The following is a 19,977-nucleotide window of genomic DNA, read 5'->3' on the forward strand; positions in this document are numbered from 1 at the left end:
GCTGTACACCCTCACCCTACACACACACACACACACACACACACACAGACTTCCCCAATATGCACACCCTACACATACACGCTGTACACTCCCACCCTACACACACACACACAGACTTTCCCAACACACACACACCCTACTCACACACACACATGCAGACACACACACTTCCCCTTGACACACATACACATGCTTTACACCCCGATACCTTTCACATACACACGCACACTTCCCCTCAACACACATTCACATGCTGTACCTGCCCTTCTCTCTCACACACACACTCACACTTTCCCACCACACACACACACTTTCAAAAACATACATAGACATGCTGTACACTCCCCATGCCCTCACACACAGACTTTCCCCAACACACACACCCTACACACACGTGCACACTTCCCCGACACTCAGATACACACTTCCTTGACACAGATACACATGCTGTACACCGTGAACACACACACACACACATTCCCCCACCTGACACACGCACACAGTTTCCGTCCCTCTCACCCACCCCAGCACACGCACTGTATGAATGGAGCCCTGGGCCTTGCTGGACCTTCAGGACTCTGCTGGGAAGGGTCCCTCCAAGCCAGGGGGCAGCAGGCCTCCGCCCATCCCACGGCCCTTCCCCACTCACTTCCGGCAGCTCCCATAGATGTCGCAGCGGCTGAGTGGCACACGGCGCACGCAGCTGGAGAAGGCCACGTACAGGGCCTGCTGGGCCGCGTCCAGCTCCAGGCCCAAAATCCGCCTGTCCTCCTTCTTCACGTTGCATCTGGGGCCGAGCACAGAGAGCCAGAGTCAAAACCAAGCCCGCGCCCCCAGTCCCTGTGCCGGCCTGAGCCCCTCCTCCCACATGAGCACAGGGACAGCAGAAGCGCTCTCCCTGTTTGACAGGTGGGGAAACTGAGGCACAGAGGGGGCGAGGTGAAGACTCCCAGGCTAAACGGCTAGTCAGTGGCACAGGGGAATAGGACCCAGGAGTCTGAACTCCCAGGTGCCTTTGCTAATCAGTCAGCCACATCCAGGAACAGAACCCTGGAGCCGTGATCCTCCTCCCCCTTGCTCTAACCACTAGACACCACTTCCATAACACTGAGGCCAGAACCCAGGAGTCCTGCTCTAAGCCCTAGACTCCACGTCCCCAAAACTGAGGCCAGAACCCAGGAGCCCCGCTCTAAGCCCTAGATCCATGTCCCCAAAACTGAGGCCAGAACCCAGGAGTTTTGCTCTAAGCCCTAGATCTCGCATCCCCAAAACTGAGGCCAGAACCAGGAGTCCTGCTCTAAGCCCTAGACCTCGCGTTCCCAAAACTGAGGCCAGAACCCAGGAGGTTCCTCTAATCCACTAGGTCTCACGCTCTCCAGTGAGCACTTTGCTTGGTCTCCATCCCTCCGTCAAGGTGCCCCTCCCACAGGGCTGTGCGGAGTGCCCCGGCTGCACTCACTGGGCCAGGCTGTAGACGCTGATCTCCTCCAGGAGCAGGGTCTCCACGCTGGAGTTCTCCTTCGTCCCGGTAAGAACCTTCAGCACCTTCCCGTCCTCCGAGCCGAGGAACAGCACCGTGTAGTTCCTGTGGGGGCCGGCAGCTGTGTCGACTGCCAGCTGGGTCAGCTTGTACCTGTGGGGGGCGGCAGGGAGCAAGGTCAGGGCACGAGCCTGGCGTGGCAGCCATTGCACACACAGACACATGAACATGCATGTGCACCCATGCGTGTGCACATGAATGCACGCCCCTGCACATGCACTACTGCACAAGGGAAAAACATAACAGACATGCACACATACCCGTGCACACATGATCACACCTCCAAAGGCATGCACACGTGCCCAACGGGCGCACATAGAACCGTATCTGGGCACGGCACACGCACATGTAAATGCACACCATTGTGCACACACGTGTCACACATGTGAACACCCCCCCATGAACACGTACACATCCGCGCACACTGGTACGTGTGCAGAGGCCGGTCTGTCGCCAGGGCCCAGGTGGTTTATTCTCACTGACCACTGGCCAATAGTAATAATAGTAATAGTATTACTGGCCCCAAAGGATCCCAGCCCAAGAGCCCAGGGTCGATTACCTCCGCCACTGATGGCTGCCCCTCAACCCCAGGCCCCTTCCCTGGGCACAGCTGAGCTGGAGGATCAGGCCGCACAGGGCTGTTTAGCGTGAGCCATCAGGGACTGAGGCGGAGCACAATTAAGCAGGGAAAACGTTCGGACAGCATCAGCTCCCGGGGGAAGGGCTGGGAGCCCCCTCCCCGGGGCCCTTTTGCCCTAGGTTGAGACCATCTTGATGGAGGCGAATGCGGTACAGGAGGAGCTGGCCCTGGACTAGGTGGACCTGGCTGGACTCGATGGTTCCCCGCCTCAGCCTTCCTCGGCTGCCCCTCTAGCCCCAGTGCCCACAGGGTACCTGCTGGTGGTCTTGGTGAACCAGGGCCTTCCCGTGGCGGCGGGCACGGCCTCGTCCAGCAGCGGGTAGGACTTGATGAAGGCCAGCGTCTCGTCGGGGAACTCATTGGAGGTTCTGTAGCCGGCCGCTTGCCCAACGCTGGCACAGCTGCCTGGCCTGCAGGGACGGAGAGAATCCAGATGTAGGCGCAGGGGCCAAGGGGTGGCACTTCAGCTGGCACTGGGCAGGGGGCAGTGCCCCTCCATATTGTAGCTGCTTCACACGCCCAACTCCCAGTCCCATCCACAGGGTTGGACTGGGGAGCCCCCAAGGGAGCCGATGTTGCGTTAACAAAACCTTGTGTCCACCTCTTTACATAATTAAGGTGCCAGGGTAGAACCCCCTAGACCCCACTTCCCAGCTTGGAAGAGGCGCCCACCCCTGCTCCACTAGACCATACTCCCCTCCAAGAGCCAGGAGAAGAACCCAGGAGTCCTGGTTCCCAACCCTCTGCTCCGATGCCCAGGCCACTGTTCTAGCCCCTAGTCCCAGTGCTGGAACTAGAACCAAGGAGTCCTGGCTTCTGGCCCATTGCCTTGACAGGCGGGCCAGGGGCTGTGCCCAGTAACAGCCCCCACATGTCCTGCTCCATTTCGGGGAGGGAGAGGTGTTGTTTACCTGGGTTTAGGCACCTTCTCCTCCGGGACTGGCGTCCAGGCGGAATCCGCGTTCTTCTGCTCCTTGAACTTCCCGGTGAATGCTCGCTCGATGTCGTCCAGGTAGAAGGCGCAGACGGCCGAGCCAGTGATGCTGGGGGGTAGGAGAGATGAGAGGAGGCGTGAGTGGGGCTGCCGGTGGCTCCAACCTCCACCCAGCTGCTGCTGGGTCCAGCTTGGATTCACCTCCCAGCAGTCATCTCCCTCCCTGTTACCTTCAGGCCCCGACCTCCCGAGGGGGCTGCAGCAATCTAGGAGGCTAATGGGGTCAGAGGCTGCGACGCGAGGGGTGGGGGTCACAGTCAGTGTATGGGCACCCGTGAGCAAGGAGGGGCTAGAGCCCCATTGCCCCCCCCCCGGCATCTCAGTCCATCTCAGACCCGCCACAAGTCCCCCTCCCCCGCATCTCGTTCCAATCCCACCCCCACCCCAGGACTCTCCTCCAGCCCCTCCCATCCTGTCCTTTCCATGCCCCCTCCTGCCCAGCACCCCCTCACCCAGCCAGGGTCCTCCTTCCTTCATTCTCTACCCCACATATTTACCCCTTCCCCAGTCAGCACCCCCCCAGCCCTAAATCCCCCTCCATCCCCCCCATGATACCCCCTAGTCTCTTTCCATCCCCCCATAATGGGCACGATCTATTCCCCACCCCGGTCCCTTCGCATCCTGGGAAATGGCCCTCACAGTGGTGGGGTGAGGGGGGTTTTCTTATTGTAGGGTCTCTGGGCTGTGCACACTGGTTTGTTATTGTAGGGTCTCTGGGCTGCGCACATCACTTGTTATCACAGGATCATTTATAAAGAATCCCAATGGGCTTTGCAGGCAGGAAGTGACAGGGCAATGGGGAAGGCACAGCAGGGGGATTTATAGAATCCAGGCCCCCTCTCACAGCGCTGCACCTGCCCCTTTCAGCCTTTTCTAACAGGCTCCTCTGCTCCACATCGGAGCCCGTCACTGACAGGAATGGATGGATCCTCCCACCCTCCTGGGAGGCAGGAATGTTTCCTTATCCCCATTGTACTCATGGGGAAACTGAGGCACGGTGCAATCAAGTGACTTATCCATGGTCACATGGGAAGTCATCGGCAGAGCCAGCTCCCCTACCCCAGGCTGGGGAGTGGATCTCAACCCTTCCCCTCCTGCCAGCACCCTCAAGATTCCTCCCTCCTCCTCCTCAAAAGGCCCCCGAAGGCACATGATGTTTTGCAGGCACATGGCATCCCAGCGCCACACTCCAGGGCCTGGCACCCTGGGTGCTGCTGGGCTGTCAGCAGGAAGGCCTAGCAGGACCCGCCCCACTGAGCGAGTCGGCAGGGCTGGAGTGGGGCTGCAGTACCTGTTGGACTGGGTGGTGAACACCCCGAAGACGGCGGGGCGCCCGTTGACCTGGAAGACATCGGTGACGGCCTGCAGCACGTCGAAGTAGAAGAAGGCGTCTCCGGGCACGGAGCAGTTGAGCCGGGCCTTGAGGAAGGAGGTCCAGTACTTCTCCAGCACGCGGGGAGAACCCCCCATGTCGTTCTTACACACCCGGCCCACGCGCGAGAAGATCACCTGCCGGGACAGGGCACTGGTTACAGGGAGGGGCCGGCCGGCCCAGCTGGGGGCACTAACACTCAGCTCCAGCCACGCTGAGGTGCCCTGCGGCAGGCCCAGCCTTTGGGCTGAGTGCTTACGCTGCCTTGGATTAGGACACTGGGGGGAGAGGATGTTCTCTTCCTGCTGTGGGGCTCAACTGAAGCATGGCCTGGCCAGAGGCCACAGTGATGGGCACACAGCAGGCTCCAAGCCTAAGGGGTAAACTGTTCAAAGCTGCTCAGTACCCAGCAGCACCCACTGAGACTCTCCCCATGGAGAGCAATGGGGAATCCCACCCAACCCCCCATGGAGAGCAACGGGACAGGGCTTTAGAAAGTGGCTTAAAGGGTTCAGGGATCCCCTCAGCTTCCCTGTCTATGGGATTTAGATGCCCAGGTACCTTCGACCCCATTGCAAAGCCCAGGCTGGGAGGTGCTGGGCATGGGCCCCACTGGCTGTCAGGCCGCTACCATGTCCGGGGACCGGAGTATTGCCACACGGGCTGTGGGTGCCCCAGAGGGCATGGTGCCCCCAACCGCCAGCATGCTAACCCCCACCTGCCATGGTTGCACCCCATCCCTTGGGGCCTGGCCACGCTGAGTCCCCTCGGCCCCGCCCAGCACTCACCCTGCCCAGCGTGGTGTATTCCATGGAGATCTCCCGGAAGAAGAAGTAGACGTAATTCCCGTACTCCAGAGCGTGGAGGAAGTGGGGCTCTGCAAGGAGGGGCAAAGACAGGGGGTAAAGCCATTATGATACATGTGTTCGTCTCAGGCACGAGCCGCAGAAGGAGCGCGAAGCACTTTGCAGATATTAATTCAGGCTGCCTCGGAGCCCTGCCCCCCAAGGGCTGGGTCAATATTATCCCCACTACACGTGGGGGGAAACTGAGGCAAAGGGTGGGGAAGGGGCTTGCCAGAGCTAGTAGCAGAGCCAGAGATAGAATCCAGAAGTCCAGTCTCACCTGCTCTAACCACCAGACCTCACTCTCCTCCCAGAGCTGGGAACAGAACCCAGGGGTCCTGGCATCCAGCCCTCTGCTTTAACTACTAATCTATGCTCCCTGCTAGTTCCCTTGATATGAGTCATTTGCTTCCCTGGGACGGCTCCAAGAGAATCCTGGCTTGGGGGCAAGGCTCCCAAATGTGACCTATTCCTGCTGCTCCCCCGCCCCCTCACCAGCCGGGGCTTACCCACGGCTTCTGGCCCCTCACCTCGCAGCCACTTGGAGTCGTACTTGACGGTGCGGAGCACGGGGCTCCTCTCACCCAGGCTGCGGTAAATCACCGCGTCGCTGGCCTGGAAGTCTGCCACGGTGGCTGAGTACAGGTTCCCGTCTGGGAGGGGGAAGGAAGAACGAGAGAGGGAAGGAGGGAGGGAGAGAAAAGGGGAGATTAGATACATAGATAAATAAAGAGAAGGAGTGTATGGGGATAGACAGATCGATAGATAGATGGGGTGTATGGGGATAGATAGATAGATGAGTGTGTATGGGGATAGACAGACAGACAAACAGAGGGGGTGTCTGGGAACGGGACAGATACATTTAGGGTGACCAGACAGCAAATGTGAAAAATCAGGACAGGGGGTGGGGGGTAATAGGAGACTATATAAGAAAAAGACCCAAAAATCAGGACTGTCCCTATAAAACCAGGACGTCTGGTCACCCAAGACACATTAAACAGCTAGACATGTAGGAAGGAAGGAAGGAAACATGAGGATGGAACTCAGGAAGCTGTCTAGTGTAATGCAGATGGGCTTGTCCGGGGGTGCCCCACACGTGCCCCGTAGCGCCCACTCCTGGTGATCTCAGGGCAAGGACTGAGCTGGTCACCGTCAAGGATTTATCCCTGGTGAACTGAGCCAACAGGCAGCTTCTGCGAACACTCCCATGTGTCAACGCACACGTGTCAGAGATGGGTCCCAGCCCTGCCCCGCAGACCTAGCGCTCCCCGGTGTCAGAATGAAAACCCCTGTGTGGGTCAGAGTTGTGTGCGAACTCCCCCCGCAGCCCCAGAACGACCCTCAGGTCCGGACACCCTGGGGGGAGAACAGGAGTCTGAACCCCAAAGCAATTGACTCAGCTGATGGTGCACAATGTGACAGGACTACGATGCTCACTGACATTACGCTTTGAAGTCTGTGACCAAACAAAGGGAGAAGTGGCTTTTCCCCCAGGCAGGCTGGTGTGTCATGACTGGCTGCACAGTGTGACCACTTGCCTGTGCAATTGCGTATTCTATGGGGATCAGACCCCCTGTTCTCCCCATGGGGTGTCTGGAACCTGAGTGTCACCCCCGCATCCTGGCACAGCATCTGGAGGTTAGCTGTCCCCCTCAGCCTGTGTCCCACCACCCGCTGAGGGCGCGGCAGCGTACCTGCAAAGAGGGCAACGTTGGTCTGCTTGGCATCGAAGGGGCAGCGGGCCTGGCCATTCAGCTCCTCCCCTTCCTGCTCCAGGCTGCTGATCTGAGAACCAAGGGCTGAGGTGAACTCATGGGCCACGCAGATAACACCCCAGGGCCCTACAGGAGAGCACGTCGCAGCGATGCATGGGGCCCCGTCAAGGGAGGGCTGGACTGGGCTGACCCACACAGATCCTGGGTGGCCTGAGTGCAGCCCATGGAGCTGATGGCCACCTCATTACCTTTGATAGGGAGACACGGCCCATGGGGCCTCTTGCTCTCAGCATGCATTGCCCCACCCTGACCCTGGGGGAATCGGACAAGGCGCGCTCATACCTGGCCAGGGGGAGACTCCAGTCTGTGGGACCCACTCACTCCTCGGCCTCTCTTCTGAGGCTGCCCACAAGGGGGTGGTTTCTGAGTCCTGGACACCTGGGCTGAGCCCCAGCAAACTCATTTCACTTGGGGGTCACCCAGCAGCCACCTGCCGGCCCAGCCTTTGAGACGTGAGCCTGGATTGGAACCTAAGGGCCCTGCAGCACGATCGTTGGAAGTTCACTGGAGCCTAATCAGATTTGCTCAGGCACGTAGGCCACCAGGAACAGCCCTGAGCGTGTGCAGGGCGCTGAGTGAGAGAGGGATCCAGCCAGCAACCAGCGTCCGTCCACCTCCCAAGCCCCACCACCTCAGCCCCATCTGAGCTCAGCGGGGATTGGGCTTGGTCCCCGTGGGGCTCTGTGATGCTGCAGACAGGTCAGTGCAGGGGACGGATGGGTGGTGCCCTCACCTTGTAAGTTCGGCACACGGGATTGAAGGAGTTCGTCCCGCAGGCGAAGAGGCTCCGATCATTCTTGGGCACCAGCACCTTGATGTAGTTATAGCATTCGTCCTGCGGGGGGGGTAGCCATGATCCAAATGAAAGGGGATTGGGGAAGGGGTGGGGAACCTGGCATTGTGGGGGGGCATGGCTTTGCCTAGCACTGGGAAGGGGGAGGTCTGAGGGGTGGGAGTGGGCTCCCTGGTATAGGGGAAGTGCAATCAGGTGGTAAGGAGGGGCAAAGAAGGGGGCATGGTCAGTTGGTTCTGATGGGGGTGTGGAGTGAGTCACCTGGGGCGGCGCGGGTGTGTAGATCACCCGGCACCAGAACCTGGGCTAAGTGATGAAGAAAGGAGACAGGAACCAGGAGATGTCACATTTCCCTAGCCCCTTCCAGCCTGGAGGATCTCAAAGTGTTTTGGAAACTTGTGCCTAGAGCACCACGGGAATGCAGCCACCTCTGGGGTGGAGGGCAACATCTGACAGGCACATAGGGTATGGCACAACCCTGCAGGGTGGGGCCCTGAGCCAACCCTCCCCGACCGTTGATGCTGTAGATGTCATGGGCTTTGGACTGGGCTCTTAGAGCGCATCTCCCAAGAAGGGGGGATGAATCTCCCAAGGCGCCCAGAGCTGCTCCCTGCTATAGGAGCTCAGAGACCCACGGGGAATGGGCGACAGGGGATGGATCACTTGGTGATCACCTGTTCTGTTCATTCCCTCTGGGGCACCTGGCACTGGCCACTGTCGGCAGACAGGATGCGGGGCTAGATGGACCTTTGATCTGACCCAGTGGGGCTGTTCTTATGATCTCATGGGGGAGAGAGAGGCTCCGGGACTTGCACAGGGGCATTTCCAGACTCCAGCTCTCCCCTCTCCCTGGGGTGGCTGAGGAGGGAACATTTGTACGAGAACATCTGGCGGCAGAGCCACATTTCTTACCCGCAGCTTCCCACGCATGGCGCAGTTCTTCATGTCCTGGGTCTTCCAGGTGAGATGCTAGAGAAGGGGTGGGGGAGGCAAAGAAAAGGGGTTAGGAGGGGCACAGAGGTGTTCTGGGGGGAGCATGGGACCCCGCAGGCGTCTGGCTAAGGAAGGGAAGGGCAGGATGGCAGCAGAGGTCACAGGATGCTCTGTGGACAGCCCCAGCCAGCAGCTTTTAACTCTTGGGGAGGGATAGCTGTAACTGGGGGAGGGGTAGCTCAGTGGTTTGAGCATTGGCCGGCTAAACCCAGGGTTGTGAGTTCAATTCTTGAGGGGGACATTTAGTGAACTGGGGTAAAAATCTGTCTGGGGATTGGTCCTGCTTTGAGCAGGGGGTTGGACTAGATACCTCCTGAGGTCCCTTCCAACCCTAATCTTCTATGATTCTTGAGCAGTGTGAGCCAAGAATGCCCAGGCCACTGTTCTAACCCCAGAGGTGAAAAAGAACCCAGGAGTCCTGTTCCCAGCCCCCTGCTCTAAGCACTGCACCCCATCCTGACATGAGGGAAGATTGCCAAACAGTCCCACCCCACGCCAGTGCCATGGCTGCGACTCCTCTTCCTCCTTACCCTGTCGGGATAGAACTCCTCTGGGGTCTGGCTGAGGTCAAAGGCATAAACGTGGTCCCTGTGGAGAGAGAGCAGGGAACATGATGATCTCCCGAGCATAGGAGGAGGCAAAAGGACCACGGCTGAGGGCAGGGGGTGTGTGATGGTCTATGTGAGTGTGCTGCGGTCACATGCGAGGTGTGTGAGCGGGCTCTGATTGTTTGAGGGGACCCTGTGAGGGATGGGACCGTGCTGTGTGTGTGAGGCCATGTGTACCCTGCGGGGTGTGGGAGGGGATGCATGCACTGTGGCTGGGTGAAGGGCGTGTGCACACTGTGCTTGTGCGAGAGGCATGAGAGGTCTGTTCTGTGGCTGTGTGGGACGGGGTGTGCTCACACTGTGGTTGTGCAAGGGCCGGGGCAGGTTTGTGCTGTAGTTGTGATGATGTGGGAGGGGGTGTGCTCACTCCAGCTGGGCGAGGAGCATGTACACACAGCTGATCATGGGGCATGCACACACAGCTGATTTAGGGGCGTAGACACAGCTGGGTGAGGGGTGTACGTACACACAACTGATTGACGGGCGTACACACGGCTGATCAAGGAGTGTGAACACACGTCTGGGCGAGGGGCCTGTGCACACTGGCATCTGGAGGAGGGGTGTAGGGCCCCCGTGTTGCACGTGGGGTGCCCTGGCACGATGCCCCCGGGGGCTGTCTCTCTCCTAACTCACCGCGCGGCGATGAAGAGCGTCTGGTTGAGCCGCAGCATCCTCTGGAAGTCCAGGCCGAGCTGGGCCGTGTCATTGTCACCGGTGAGGCCTCGGAAGCAGGGGTACATGGACGTCGCTGGTGGCAGAGAATAGGGCGGCCATTATATGCTTCCACCTCCCCTAGCATGGGGTCCCCCCCCACACGATGGCCACCAGTGACATCCCAGCCCAGCAGCTGAGGAGAACCCCATAGTGTCCTTCATACATCACCCCCCACACCCCACTTATAGACCCTGTTCCATTCCAGACTTGGGGAGACACCCCAGCCCAGGAAGGGGGCCATCCCATTTGCTCTCCCTCTGACGGGGAGGGGGGGACATGTCGTGGCCCTGGCAGCAGGCCATGTGGTCTAGCAGCCATGGCCAAGGCCACTATGTGGCTCGCCCAGTGTCCTGTCCTGCAGGCAGCTGCCTCGGGCGACACGAGCGTGGCAGGTCTCAGCCCAGACCCGTGGCTCGACAGCTGTGGGCTCCCTGCTCCGGGGGGCAGCGTGGAGGGCGCAACCGGGCTGGCTTACTCGGCAGGCCCACGGTGCTGAGGGGAGCGAGGTCCTTGGGGAAGGAGAGCGCGGATGGCAGCAGGCATCGGCCCAGCAGGAGGAGCAGAGCGGCCGCAGCAGGGCAGGAGGAGGGCATCCTCGTGGCCTTCCCAGCCGGAGAGCAGAGCGGAACCGGCTGGGCCTTACGACTGGACCATCACTCGCTCGCCCATCAGCAGGCCCTGTGGAGACCGGGGGGGGCTGTCACTGTCACATCAACCTTGGAGCCCACGCTGCTGGCTCCATGCAGCTCCTCCTCTCCAGAACATGCCTCACAAGCTCTCGTTCCACCCCAGAGCCAGGGCGGGGTGAACAAAGGGGCTGTGCCAACGGAGCTGGGGCCGGGGAAGCTTCCCGCACGCTCTGCCTCCCTGCCGACGCGCTCCAGCCCTGCCTTCCGGGCACCCCCTCTTTTTAAGATAGCGCCCCCCTCAGGTTGCTTCTGGTTGATGCCTCGTGGGGCATGGCACAGGAAGGACGGAGGTTAATCCGTCCTAATCCGGGACAGGGCTCTGAAGGGAGGGTGCTGTGTAGACAGAGAGGCCTGGGGTGCAGGGCAGCTAACACTGGGTCAGTCCAACCGGGCACAGTGGGGAGGGAATGGGACACACACGGGTACCGTGAGTCAGGCTGGGCTGGCTCCAGAAAAGCCGGTAAAGCCAAATGGAAGCAAGATGGTCAATCCGCACCCACAACCTCCGTCCCCCCACCCCACAACAAAAAATTAATTTAAGAGTCTATTGGTAACAGCAGAGTCAAAGGGCTAATCGGAGGGAAAGGCAGATATAGGCAATTTGCCAGCATTGACTCACTAAAGCCCACAGCATCCCTGTGAAGGCATCACCACTGCATTATACAAATGGAAAAACTGAGGCAGGTGGGGGGGTGACTGCCCCAGGTCATACATCCGGTCAGCTGCAAATCTTGGGAAAGAACCCTTAACCACTAGATCACACTCCCCTTCCCTAGAGCCCAGAAACCCTGATTCCTACGTCCTTGCTCTAACCATTGGATTATACTCTCCTGCCAGAGCTGGAGAGAGAAGCCAGGAGTCCTGACTCCCAGACCCTCCTGCTTTGCCCCTAGACCCTGCTGCCCACCCAGGACTGCAAACAGAACCCAGGAGGCCGGATGCCCAGACCTTGTAGCCTGATTCTTATTTACATTAAGACTTCATTGTGCCCCCTGGCAACATAATGGGTCCATAAAAGGAGCATCAGCTTAATTTACCCATTTTAAGGCCTTTTCATTTTGCCCTGGCTTTCCCAGCCCACACACTGCCCTGCTCTAACCACTAGACACCATGCCCAATGCCAAGGGGTCCTACAAGTAGCCACATGGGATTGGGAGATGCTGAGGACTGCTGAAAACTCAGGCCTGTTCCGGCCGGAGCACAGAAATCCCTGCCGAGGGTGCACTCATTCTCAGAATATCCGGTCGACGCGGGGGCTCTGGGAGCGCGGGCTCCACCCCAGCGGGGATGGGCAGGGGTGTGAACACCCCCCACCCCCAGCTTCCACTTTGTGCTGCGGGCTGGAGCTCTTCCCAGGCCAGGTTATAACCAGGGTACCAGACCCTCACCCGGCCCCACTCGCATATGGGGCTTGCAAGCATTAGGGAGCAGCAGCTGGGGCAAGGGGTGGAGTTACAATGGGAGCTGCAGCCTCAGATCTGGGTTGTAGGGGGAGGAAGGGAGCAAGCAGAGGGGGAAGAACACAGGGGCGGGGGAGAAGCAACCCCATTTCTCCCCCTCCCCCGATGCCAGAGGACCCACACCTCTTCCCCAATCCCCTTTCAGTTGGATGATGGCAAACCCCCTACATCAAGGTGCTGCTGCAGGAAGTAGTAACAACAGCCCAAATACATGGTTTCTGCCTTCAGCACTCCCATTGAAAACCTGCTCCAGCACCATTGATACCTGGGCGTGTGTAAGGCGCCTGCGTGTGTGAGTGTAACCCTGTGTGTGTGAATGTATGTGTAAGCGGTGCGTGCTATGTAGACCGCTGCGTGTGTGTGTAATGGTTGTGTATGTGTATACCAGTGAGTGTGTATACCTGTATGTGAGCGGGTGTGGGAGGCGTGTAAGGGGTGTGTGCGTATAACTGTGTGTGTGAGGTGTATAAAGTGTGTGTGAGTCTATGTTTATATGTCGTGTGTACAGGCTGTGTGTGAGGGCTGTGGGGGATGTATAAGGTGTATATGTGTCTATGTAAACCTGCGTGTGTAAAGATTGTGTGTGTATTACCTGTGAGCGGGTGTATAAGAGGTGTGTGTGAGTCTATGTATAAGCCTGTGTGTGTAGGCTGTGTGTGAGGGGTGTATAAGGGGAGTTGTAAAAGCTGTGTGTGTGAGGGGGTGTTGGAGTGTATAAGAGCTGTGTGGGAGTGGAAAAGGGGGTGTAAAGGCTGTGTGTGAGGAGGTGTACAAGGACTGTGTGTGTGCAGGGCATGGGGGTGTAAAAGGGCTGTGTGTGAGGGGTGTGGGAGTGTATAAGGGGGGTGTATGGGCTGGGGGGGTGTACAAGGACTGTGTGCGCAGGGCATGGGGGTGTAAAAGGGGTGTGTGTGAGAGGTGTGGGAGTGTATAAGGGGGGTGTATGGGCTGGGGGGTGTACAAGGACTGTGTGTGCAGGGCATGGGAGTGTAAAAGGGGTGTGTGTGAGGGTGTTTGGGAGTGTATAAGGGGGGTGTATGGGCTGGGGGGGTGTACAAGGACTGTGTGCGCAGGGCATGGGGGTGTAAAGGGGTGTGGGGGGAGATGTGAGAGTGTATAAGGACTGTGTCAGAGGGGGTGTGGGAGTGTATAAGGGGGTGTATGGGCTGTGGGGGGGTGTACAAGGACTCTGTGTGTGTGCAGGGTGTGGGGGTGTAAAAGGGGGATGTACGGCCTCTGGGGGCAGGTGTACAAGGACTGTGTGTGTGAGGAGCGTGAGGGTGTAAAAGGGGTGTGTGTACAAGGAGTGTGTGTGAGAGGTGTGGTGGAGCCTCTCCCCATCTACACACCCCAGGAGAGCCACATTCTGGGCTGCCAATTAGCAGGCCCTGCCCACAGGGCCTCCCCCGGGGTGCAGCGGGCACCCAGTGCCCCGGAACAGAGGCAGGTGATGGCGTCAGTGCCAAGTGGCGCTGACGGGCGCTGACGCATGTTGGCTCTTGCGGGAGCCTCAGAAAATCTCTCCGGTAATTCCAGGACGGAGCCCGAGACGATTCCCCATCCTCCAGAGTTCCCACGCAGGCAGGATGTAGGCTCCCCACCCCCCCGGAGGGCTCCCCAAACCACAGGCAAGGGGGGTTAGAGACTAGCCAACTGGGGGGGCACATGGGGGTGCTACTGCAAAGGCCAGCTCAGCAGCAGTTTGGAGCAGAGCCCCAGACGGACGGACAGACACCCGTTTTAAAGGAAAAACGTGACAACAAACTCTGACCACTAGACCCAACTCCCCTCCCAGAGCTCCTTCCCAGCACTGAAAATAGAACCCAGGAGTCCTGACTCCCAGTCCCCTCCCCCCTGCTCACACCATGAGAAACCACTCCTGGCCTAGAGCGGGACGAACCCAGGAGTCCTGGCTGCCAGTCACCTGTCCTAACCACTGCTCCATGCCACCTGCTATCTCGGCGCTGTGCCCCTTTCCCCTTGGGCCGTGGGAGGAGTCGGAGATCTGCCCCAGGAAGGGGAAATTGCCACCAAAGCCCAATTAATGCCCAACACGATGACAGTTACAGGGAGGCTTGTAGGGTGGGCTGGGGGGGGACCCCGTTCCAGGGCGGTTTTCCAGCCGGGATCCAAGTGCCAGGCTTTAGAAATAACCTGGCGCGGTCAGGTCGGGGTGGTGAGCCGTGATTAGCCAGGGACGGGAGTTTGTGCTGCCGGATTTATAGGGAGCGGAGGGGCTGGGGTCCCGGTTCAGGGCAGCGGGGGTTAGCCGCAGGGGAGGGGAGACAGCACTGGGGAAGGAAGGAAGGAAGGAAGAAGAGAAAAGAGGAGAAAAGGAGGCGCTAGGGACAGAGAGATGGAGGGAAGCTGGGCTGAGTGTGAGAGAGAGGAGCGGGGAGAGGTGTGAGTATGGAAATGACTGGGAAATGAGTGTGTGTGGGTGTGGGTGTGTGTCCAGGAAGGATGAGGCTGTGTGTGTGTGTATTCTGATAGGGACAATGCATAGTGTGTGTGTGTGGGTCTGTGCGTGTGCGCACAGCTGCGGGGGCAATGCATGGTGTGAGTGTGTGTGTGTATCCAGGAAGGAGGAGACTGTATATGCATGTGTGTAGTCAGGCAGGGGCAACGCATAGTGTGTGTGTGCGTCTGCAGCTATGGGGGCAATGCATGGTGTGTGTATCCAGGCAGCGGGATTCATGGCATGTGGGGGCTGTAGCTGAGCAGGGAGAATACATGGAGGGGATTACTGGGGGGGCGGGGTGATGCATGGAGTGTGTGTGTGTATCCAGGAAGGATGAGGCACTGTGTGTGTGTATAGAGTCAGGCAGGGGCGATGCATAGTGTGTGTGTCTGCAGCTGTGGGGGCAATGCATGGGGTGTGTGTGTTTGTATGTGTGTGTGCGCGCATGTGTTTAGGCAGCGGGATGCACGGCATGTGGGGGTGTAGCTGGGTAGGGACTAGGGTGACCAGACGTCCCGATTTTATAGGGAGAGCCCCGATTTTTGGGTCTTTTTGTTATATCAGCTCCTATTACCAGTCACCCCGTCCTGATTTTTTAGGGATGAATGGAACACCATTTCAAGGACCCAGGCCCGTAGCCACATACGAGCTCCGGCTCCGGGTCCTGGCGCTCCAGCCCTGTGCCCTCGGAGGCTGCTGGGGTGGCCGGGCTGGAGTGCCAGGACCTGGCGTGGTGCTGGCCATGCTGATGGGCCGCCTGGGCTGTGGGCTCTCTGCAGTCCGACAGCAACACCCAGTGAGTGGGGAGGGCTGGAGCCACTCACCTGCCAGGAGCCTGGTGCCTGTAGCAGAGCACCTGGGCTCCAACCCAGGGCTCCATCTCACTGTGAATCCCAGTGCGCCCCTGGGCATGGGCCCCATCCCGCCCCTGCCCTGTGAATCTGCCCCCACACAGAATGCACTAGCAGCTGAGCAGCACAGCACCCACCACACCTGGGAGCCCGAGGTTTGGTCAGGGGTCAGCCCCCCACTCTCCTGTTGCCGTCACCTCCTGGATGCAGGCAACATCTGTGGGAGTGCAGACAACAGCTGTCATTCCCATCACCTACATGCCCCGTCCATGTATCCATCCCTCCACCACCTAACAACCCTCTATGTATCCATCCACCCATCCATCCCCTACACAGCCCTCCATGTACCCATCCATCCCTCCATCCCCTACACACCCCTCCATGTACCCATCCATCCCTCCATCCCCTACACACCCGTCCATGTATCCATCTATCCCTCCATCCCCTACACAGCCCTCCATGTACCCATTCATCCCTCCATCCCCTACACATCCCTCCATGTATCCATCTATCCCTCCATCCCCTACACACCCCTCCATGTATCCATCCACCCATCCATCCCCTACACAGCCCTCCATGTACCCATCCATCCCTCCATCCCCTACACACCCTTTCATGTACCCATCCATCCCTCCATCCCCTACACACCCCTCCATGTACCCATTCATCCCTCCATCCCCTACACACCCCTCCATGTATCCATCTATCCCTCCATCCCCTACACACCCCTCCATGTATCCATCGATCCCTCCATAACCCTCCACAGATCCAACCATCCCTTCCATCACCTACACACCCCTCCATCCAGTCTTCCATCCAATGCCATAATACTCTATATATACACATCCATCACGATGCACAACCTTCCCTTTCTCCCTTCAGTCCTGTGCCATAAACACCCGCCCTCCTTCCGTCCATCCACCCTGTTCTGTACATACCGCTCCATGGATCCCCGGATTCCCTTCATCACTGGCTATCCAGTGCCACATGCACCCGTTCATCATGACATGTACCCTTCCTCGATTCCCGCATGCATTCATCTAACCTACCTCTCAGGACACCTGCTTCTCTGTCTACCTATCCATCCAGTGCCTTACGTGAGCCTCTCTCCATCCACCTATCTATTATCCTACATGCTTCTCTACCTACGGGTTTTTCGGGAGAGCTTGCAGGCAGCAGGATCAGGCCCCTGTGTCTTCATAACAACCTAATTCTTGCTCAGATGGGGAGCTGGGGAGTGTGCGTGGGAGGAGTGGGGGGTGAGCAGGGGCTGGGAAGAGGAGAATGATTTAAGCTCGTCAGCCGGTTTGCAAGTCCCAGCACCCCATCGCCTCCCGTCAGCCCGAGCTCCCTGCTGCACTGCTAATTATGACGAGCTGCACCATCCCAATCACCTGCTAATTGGAAGTTGGGACTGATTAGCTGTAATCTGATTGTGATGAGGCACCAGGTTAGAACAAAGACAGGCTGCCAGGCTGGTCACTTTCTTGGCCAGTGGCCGGGAGGGGTTGGGGGGGGGGGAAGAACCTGGCACCCTGAAGACGCCCCCCAGTGTCGGGCGTCGTTCTCAGCCACGCCCTGCTACTTCTTGCCATTTACTCAATGGAGCCAGCGCACGGTCCCCCAAAGTGGGGCGAGGGGACCTGGACTCCGGAGCGGAAGGAAGTGTGGTCACTCGGCTTGGACTCTTGATCATGAAGAAAGCTGAGGTGATGCACTGGAGCACAATGCGTAGCCAGGAGCCCTTTGCCAACAGGGGAAACATCCAGGCCTAATCACAGAACTCCATTAGCACCCAGGTCCGGTTGCTCAGTCACACATATCACTCCCCCACAGCTAACAAGAGGCCCCAGGCTCCTGATGGAGGCAGGGGACCTGGGTTCTCATCCCAGCTCGGCCACCTGCCAGAGAACATTGGGCTGGAGAATCCGTCCACTCTCTGTGCCTCAGTTTCCCCTCCCCTGCATCCATCTGTTTAGCTTGGGAGGGCTTTGGGGCAGGGATTGTCTCTCGCTTCACATCTGTCAAGTGCCCGGCACAATGGGGCCCCTACCTGAGTTGCTGCCATAATGTAACTAAGTAGTTGTAAAAGCCAGGAAATCCTGGTTTAAACCACCAGCGGCAATTTCTCTGGAACCCTGTTAACTGCCCTGCGTCCACGCTAACCCCCGTGAAATGGAGCAGCTGCGGTCTCATAGCTGAGAATAAGCAGCGGGAGCTGGGCAAACCCTTGAGCCGCATGGCTTCTCTGTTCGCATCTCAACTGCGCCCTGGTAACAGGGGGGATGGATGCAGCAAACCTCAGGCCCGGCTGGGGCGAAAGCTTCTAAATGGGCCGTTTATCGGCCTTTTCCAGGAAGTCTCAGCAGGCTCCTGCGGGAGGCTCACTGCATTTTGCTGTTCTTGTCTCCCAGCGCCTGTTCTTCCTGGTGATTGAGTTACAATGAAAATACACACGGCGCCGGGACTGATCATATGGTTCCCTCGTGAGTGACTGAGCTGAGAATTCGTCCCCCTCCCCCCTCGCTCACTGCCTGTCAGCAGCCAGGAGAACGTTGGTTATGAACCTCCAGCCCGCACTGAACGAGAGGGGAGTCAAATCACCCCACTGACATGGCTTGCCAGCTTAGCTGTACGTCACTGCCTGGAGACAGCCGAGGGCCTAGGTTAACATCCTACACAAGCTTTGGTACAGTTAGGATGGCTAACCTTCAGCAGTGATGCCTAGTGGGAGGATCGCTACCCTGGGACTCAGGAGACCTGAGTTTTAGACCCACCTCTACCACTAGACTGCTGGGTGACCTTGGGCAAGTCCTTTCCCTGCCCCCGTGCCTCAGTTTCCCCATCTGTGAAACAGGGATAACAGTACCGACCTCCTTTGTAAAGCGCATTGAGATCTGTGGAAAGGCGCTATTAAAGGGTGTCAGAATGTACACAGCTTTCCCCAGACCCAGTCTGATTTCTTTTACGGGAAGCATGACGGTAGCAGGGAACACCCCCCTGCTGAGATCCGAGCCCCATTGTGCCAGGCGCTGCACAGACAGAGCAGAGCGCATCCCTGCTCCAGAGGGATCCCAGCCCAAACACATACAGGGACAAACAGGAGCTGAGGCCTGGGATGCACAGGGTGTTTCTGCAGCTTGTACAGACATACCCGAGCTGGCTTTAATCTCACGAAGCTGTGGCAGGATGGACTTCAGCGTGGGCTAGCTGCCCACGTAATTACCCAGTGGGGTTGGGGGGGGACTTGCACAGCTGCTGCCAGGGCATCTCTGCTCCAGCACCCGAGCAAGCCCCAGGAAATCTAGCTGGGGTACGTTTACACACGCTGCAGTCACCCCACGACTGCAGTCTAGGACAAGAGACAGCAGGTGGAGACAGCCCGGGGAGACAATATTGGGCCAGCATGACGGGCAGTGAGATCTGCTTCTGCAAAGCTGGTCAGATCCCTTCCCTGGATCCTATTCCAATGAGGAGCCGATCCCAGGTGCTGCGAAGCCAGCACAGTCTATGAAAAGCCATGAATTTGGCAGGGGGGGGGAGACAGACGGCAAAGACGCGTTTTAAATATAGACCGAAAATGAATTTCTTCCCCGAGCGACCGTTACCATTCCCAGAATCCCAGCGAGGCGTGTGCCAAGATCTCCTTTGTCAGCACGGCCCAGCAGGTGAGAAGGAGACCGGGGCGGATTTATTTACATTTGATAAACTGACGTTCCAGCCGATTTATAATTAGACTGATGGGGAAGGGGCCCTTTTATGTTTTCAACACCATTTAAAAATAGATGGTGAGTAACATGGAGAGAAGGTTTCTTTTTACCCCAGGGCACAGAGTAGCCAGGACTCAGCCCTCCCTGCTATGGCTGGCCCAGGCCGTAGGCTGCGGAGCGATACACACCGGGGGATTGCAAAGGTGGGTGAGGATCATTTTTCACACTTGACAGATGGAGAAAAATGAGGCAGAGAGATGGGAAGTGACTTACCCAGCAAGGAATCAGCAGAGCTCGGTACAGAGCCTGGGAGTCTTGAGTCACCATTCCCTGTGCTAACCACTAGATCACACTGCCTCCTATGGCTGGGAATAGAAACCAGGAGTCCTGGCTCCCAGTATCCCCTACTCTGATGACTAGATTCCCCTCCCCTCTCACAGGTGTGAAGAGACTAGCAGTCCTGACTCTGAGCCCCTCCTACTCTACCAACTAGGCCACACACCTTTCCAGAACCAGGACTAGAACCCAGGAG

General features: G+C 58.3%; 1 protein-coding gene across 3 annotated transcripts in view; it reads right to left on the minus strand.

The window, feature by feature from the left end:
• SEMA6C (semaphorin 6C) overlaps nt 1-19,977 on the minus strand; it is a 91,158-nt gene that overhangs the window by 23,315 nt on the left and 47,866 nt on the right. For 2 of the 3 annotated variants that reach the window (XM_050929805.1, XM_050929804.1), the window contains exons 3-15: nt 10,750-10,952; nt 10,194-10,308; nt 9,483-9,540; nt 8,872-8,928; nt 7,900-8,001; nt 7,086-7,176; nt 5,922-6,044; nt 5,335-5,423; nt 4,466-4,683; nt 3,092-3,223; nt 2,435-2,590; nt 1,460-1,633; nt 650-787 (exon numbers count right to left, since the gene is read on the minus strand). In XM_050929805.1, coding sequence (XP_050785762.1) covers nt 650-787; nt 1,460-1,633; nt 2,435-2,590; nt 3,092-3,223; nt 4,466-4,683; nt 5,335-5,423; nt 5,922-6,044; nt 7,086-7,176; nt 7,900-8,001; nt 8,872-8,928; nt 9,483-9,540; nt 10,194-10,308; nt 10,750-10,867 — 1,571 coding nt within the window. In that variant the 5' untranslated portion in view covers nt 10,868-10,952. Of the gene's footprint in view, nt 1-649; nt 788-1,455; nt 1,634-2,434; nt 2,591-3,091; nt 3,224-4,465; nt 4,684-5,334; nt 5,424-5,921; nt 6,045-7,085; nt 7,177-7,899; nt 8,002-8,871; nt 8,929-9,482; nt 9,541-10,193; nt 10,309-10,749; nt 10,953-19,977 lie in introns of those variants that run through there. The other variant, XM_050929806.1, reaches the window with a different exon arrangement.

This window comes from Gopherus flavomarginatus, chromosome 20 (genome assembly GCF_025201925.1).
Source record: "Gopherus flavomarginatus isolate rGopFla2 chromosome 20, rGopFla2.mat.asm, whole genome shotgun sequence".
Classification (NCBI taxonomy): domain Eukaryota; kingdom Metazoa; phylum Chordata; order Testudines; family Testudinidae; genus Gopherus; species Gopherus flavomarginatus.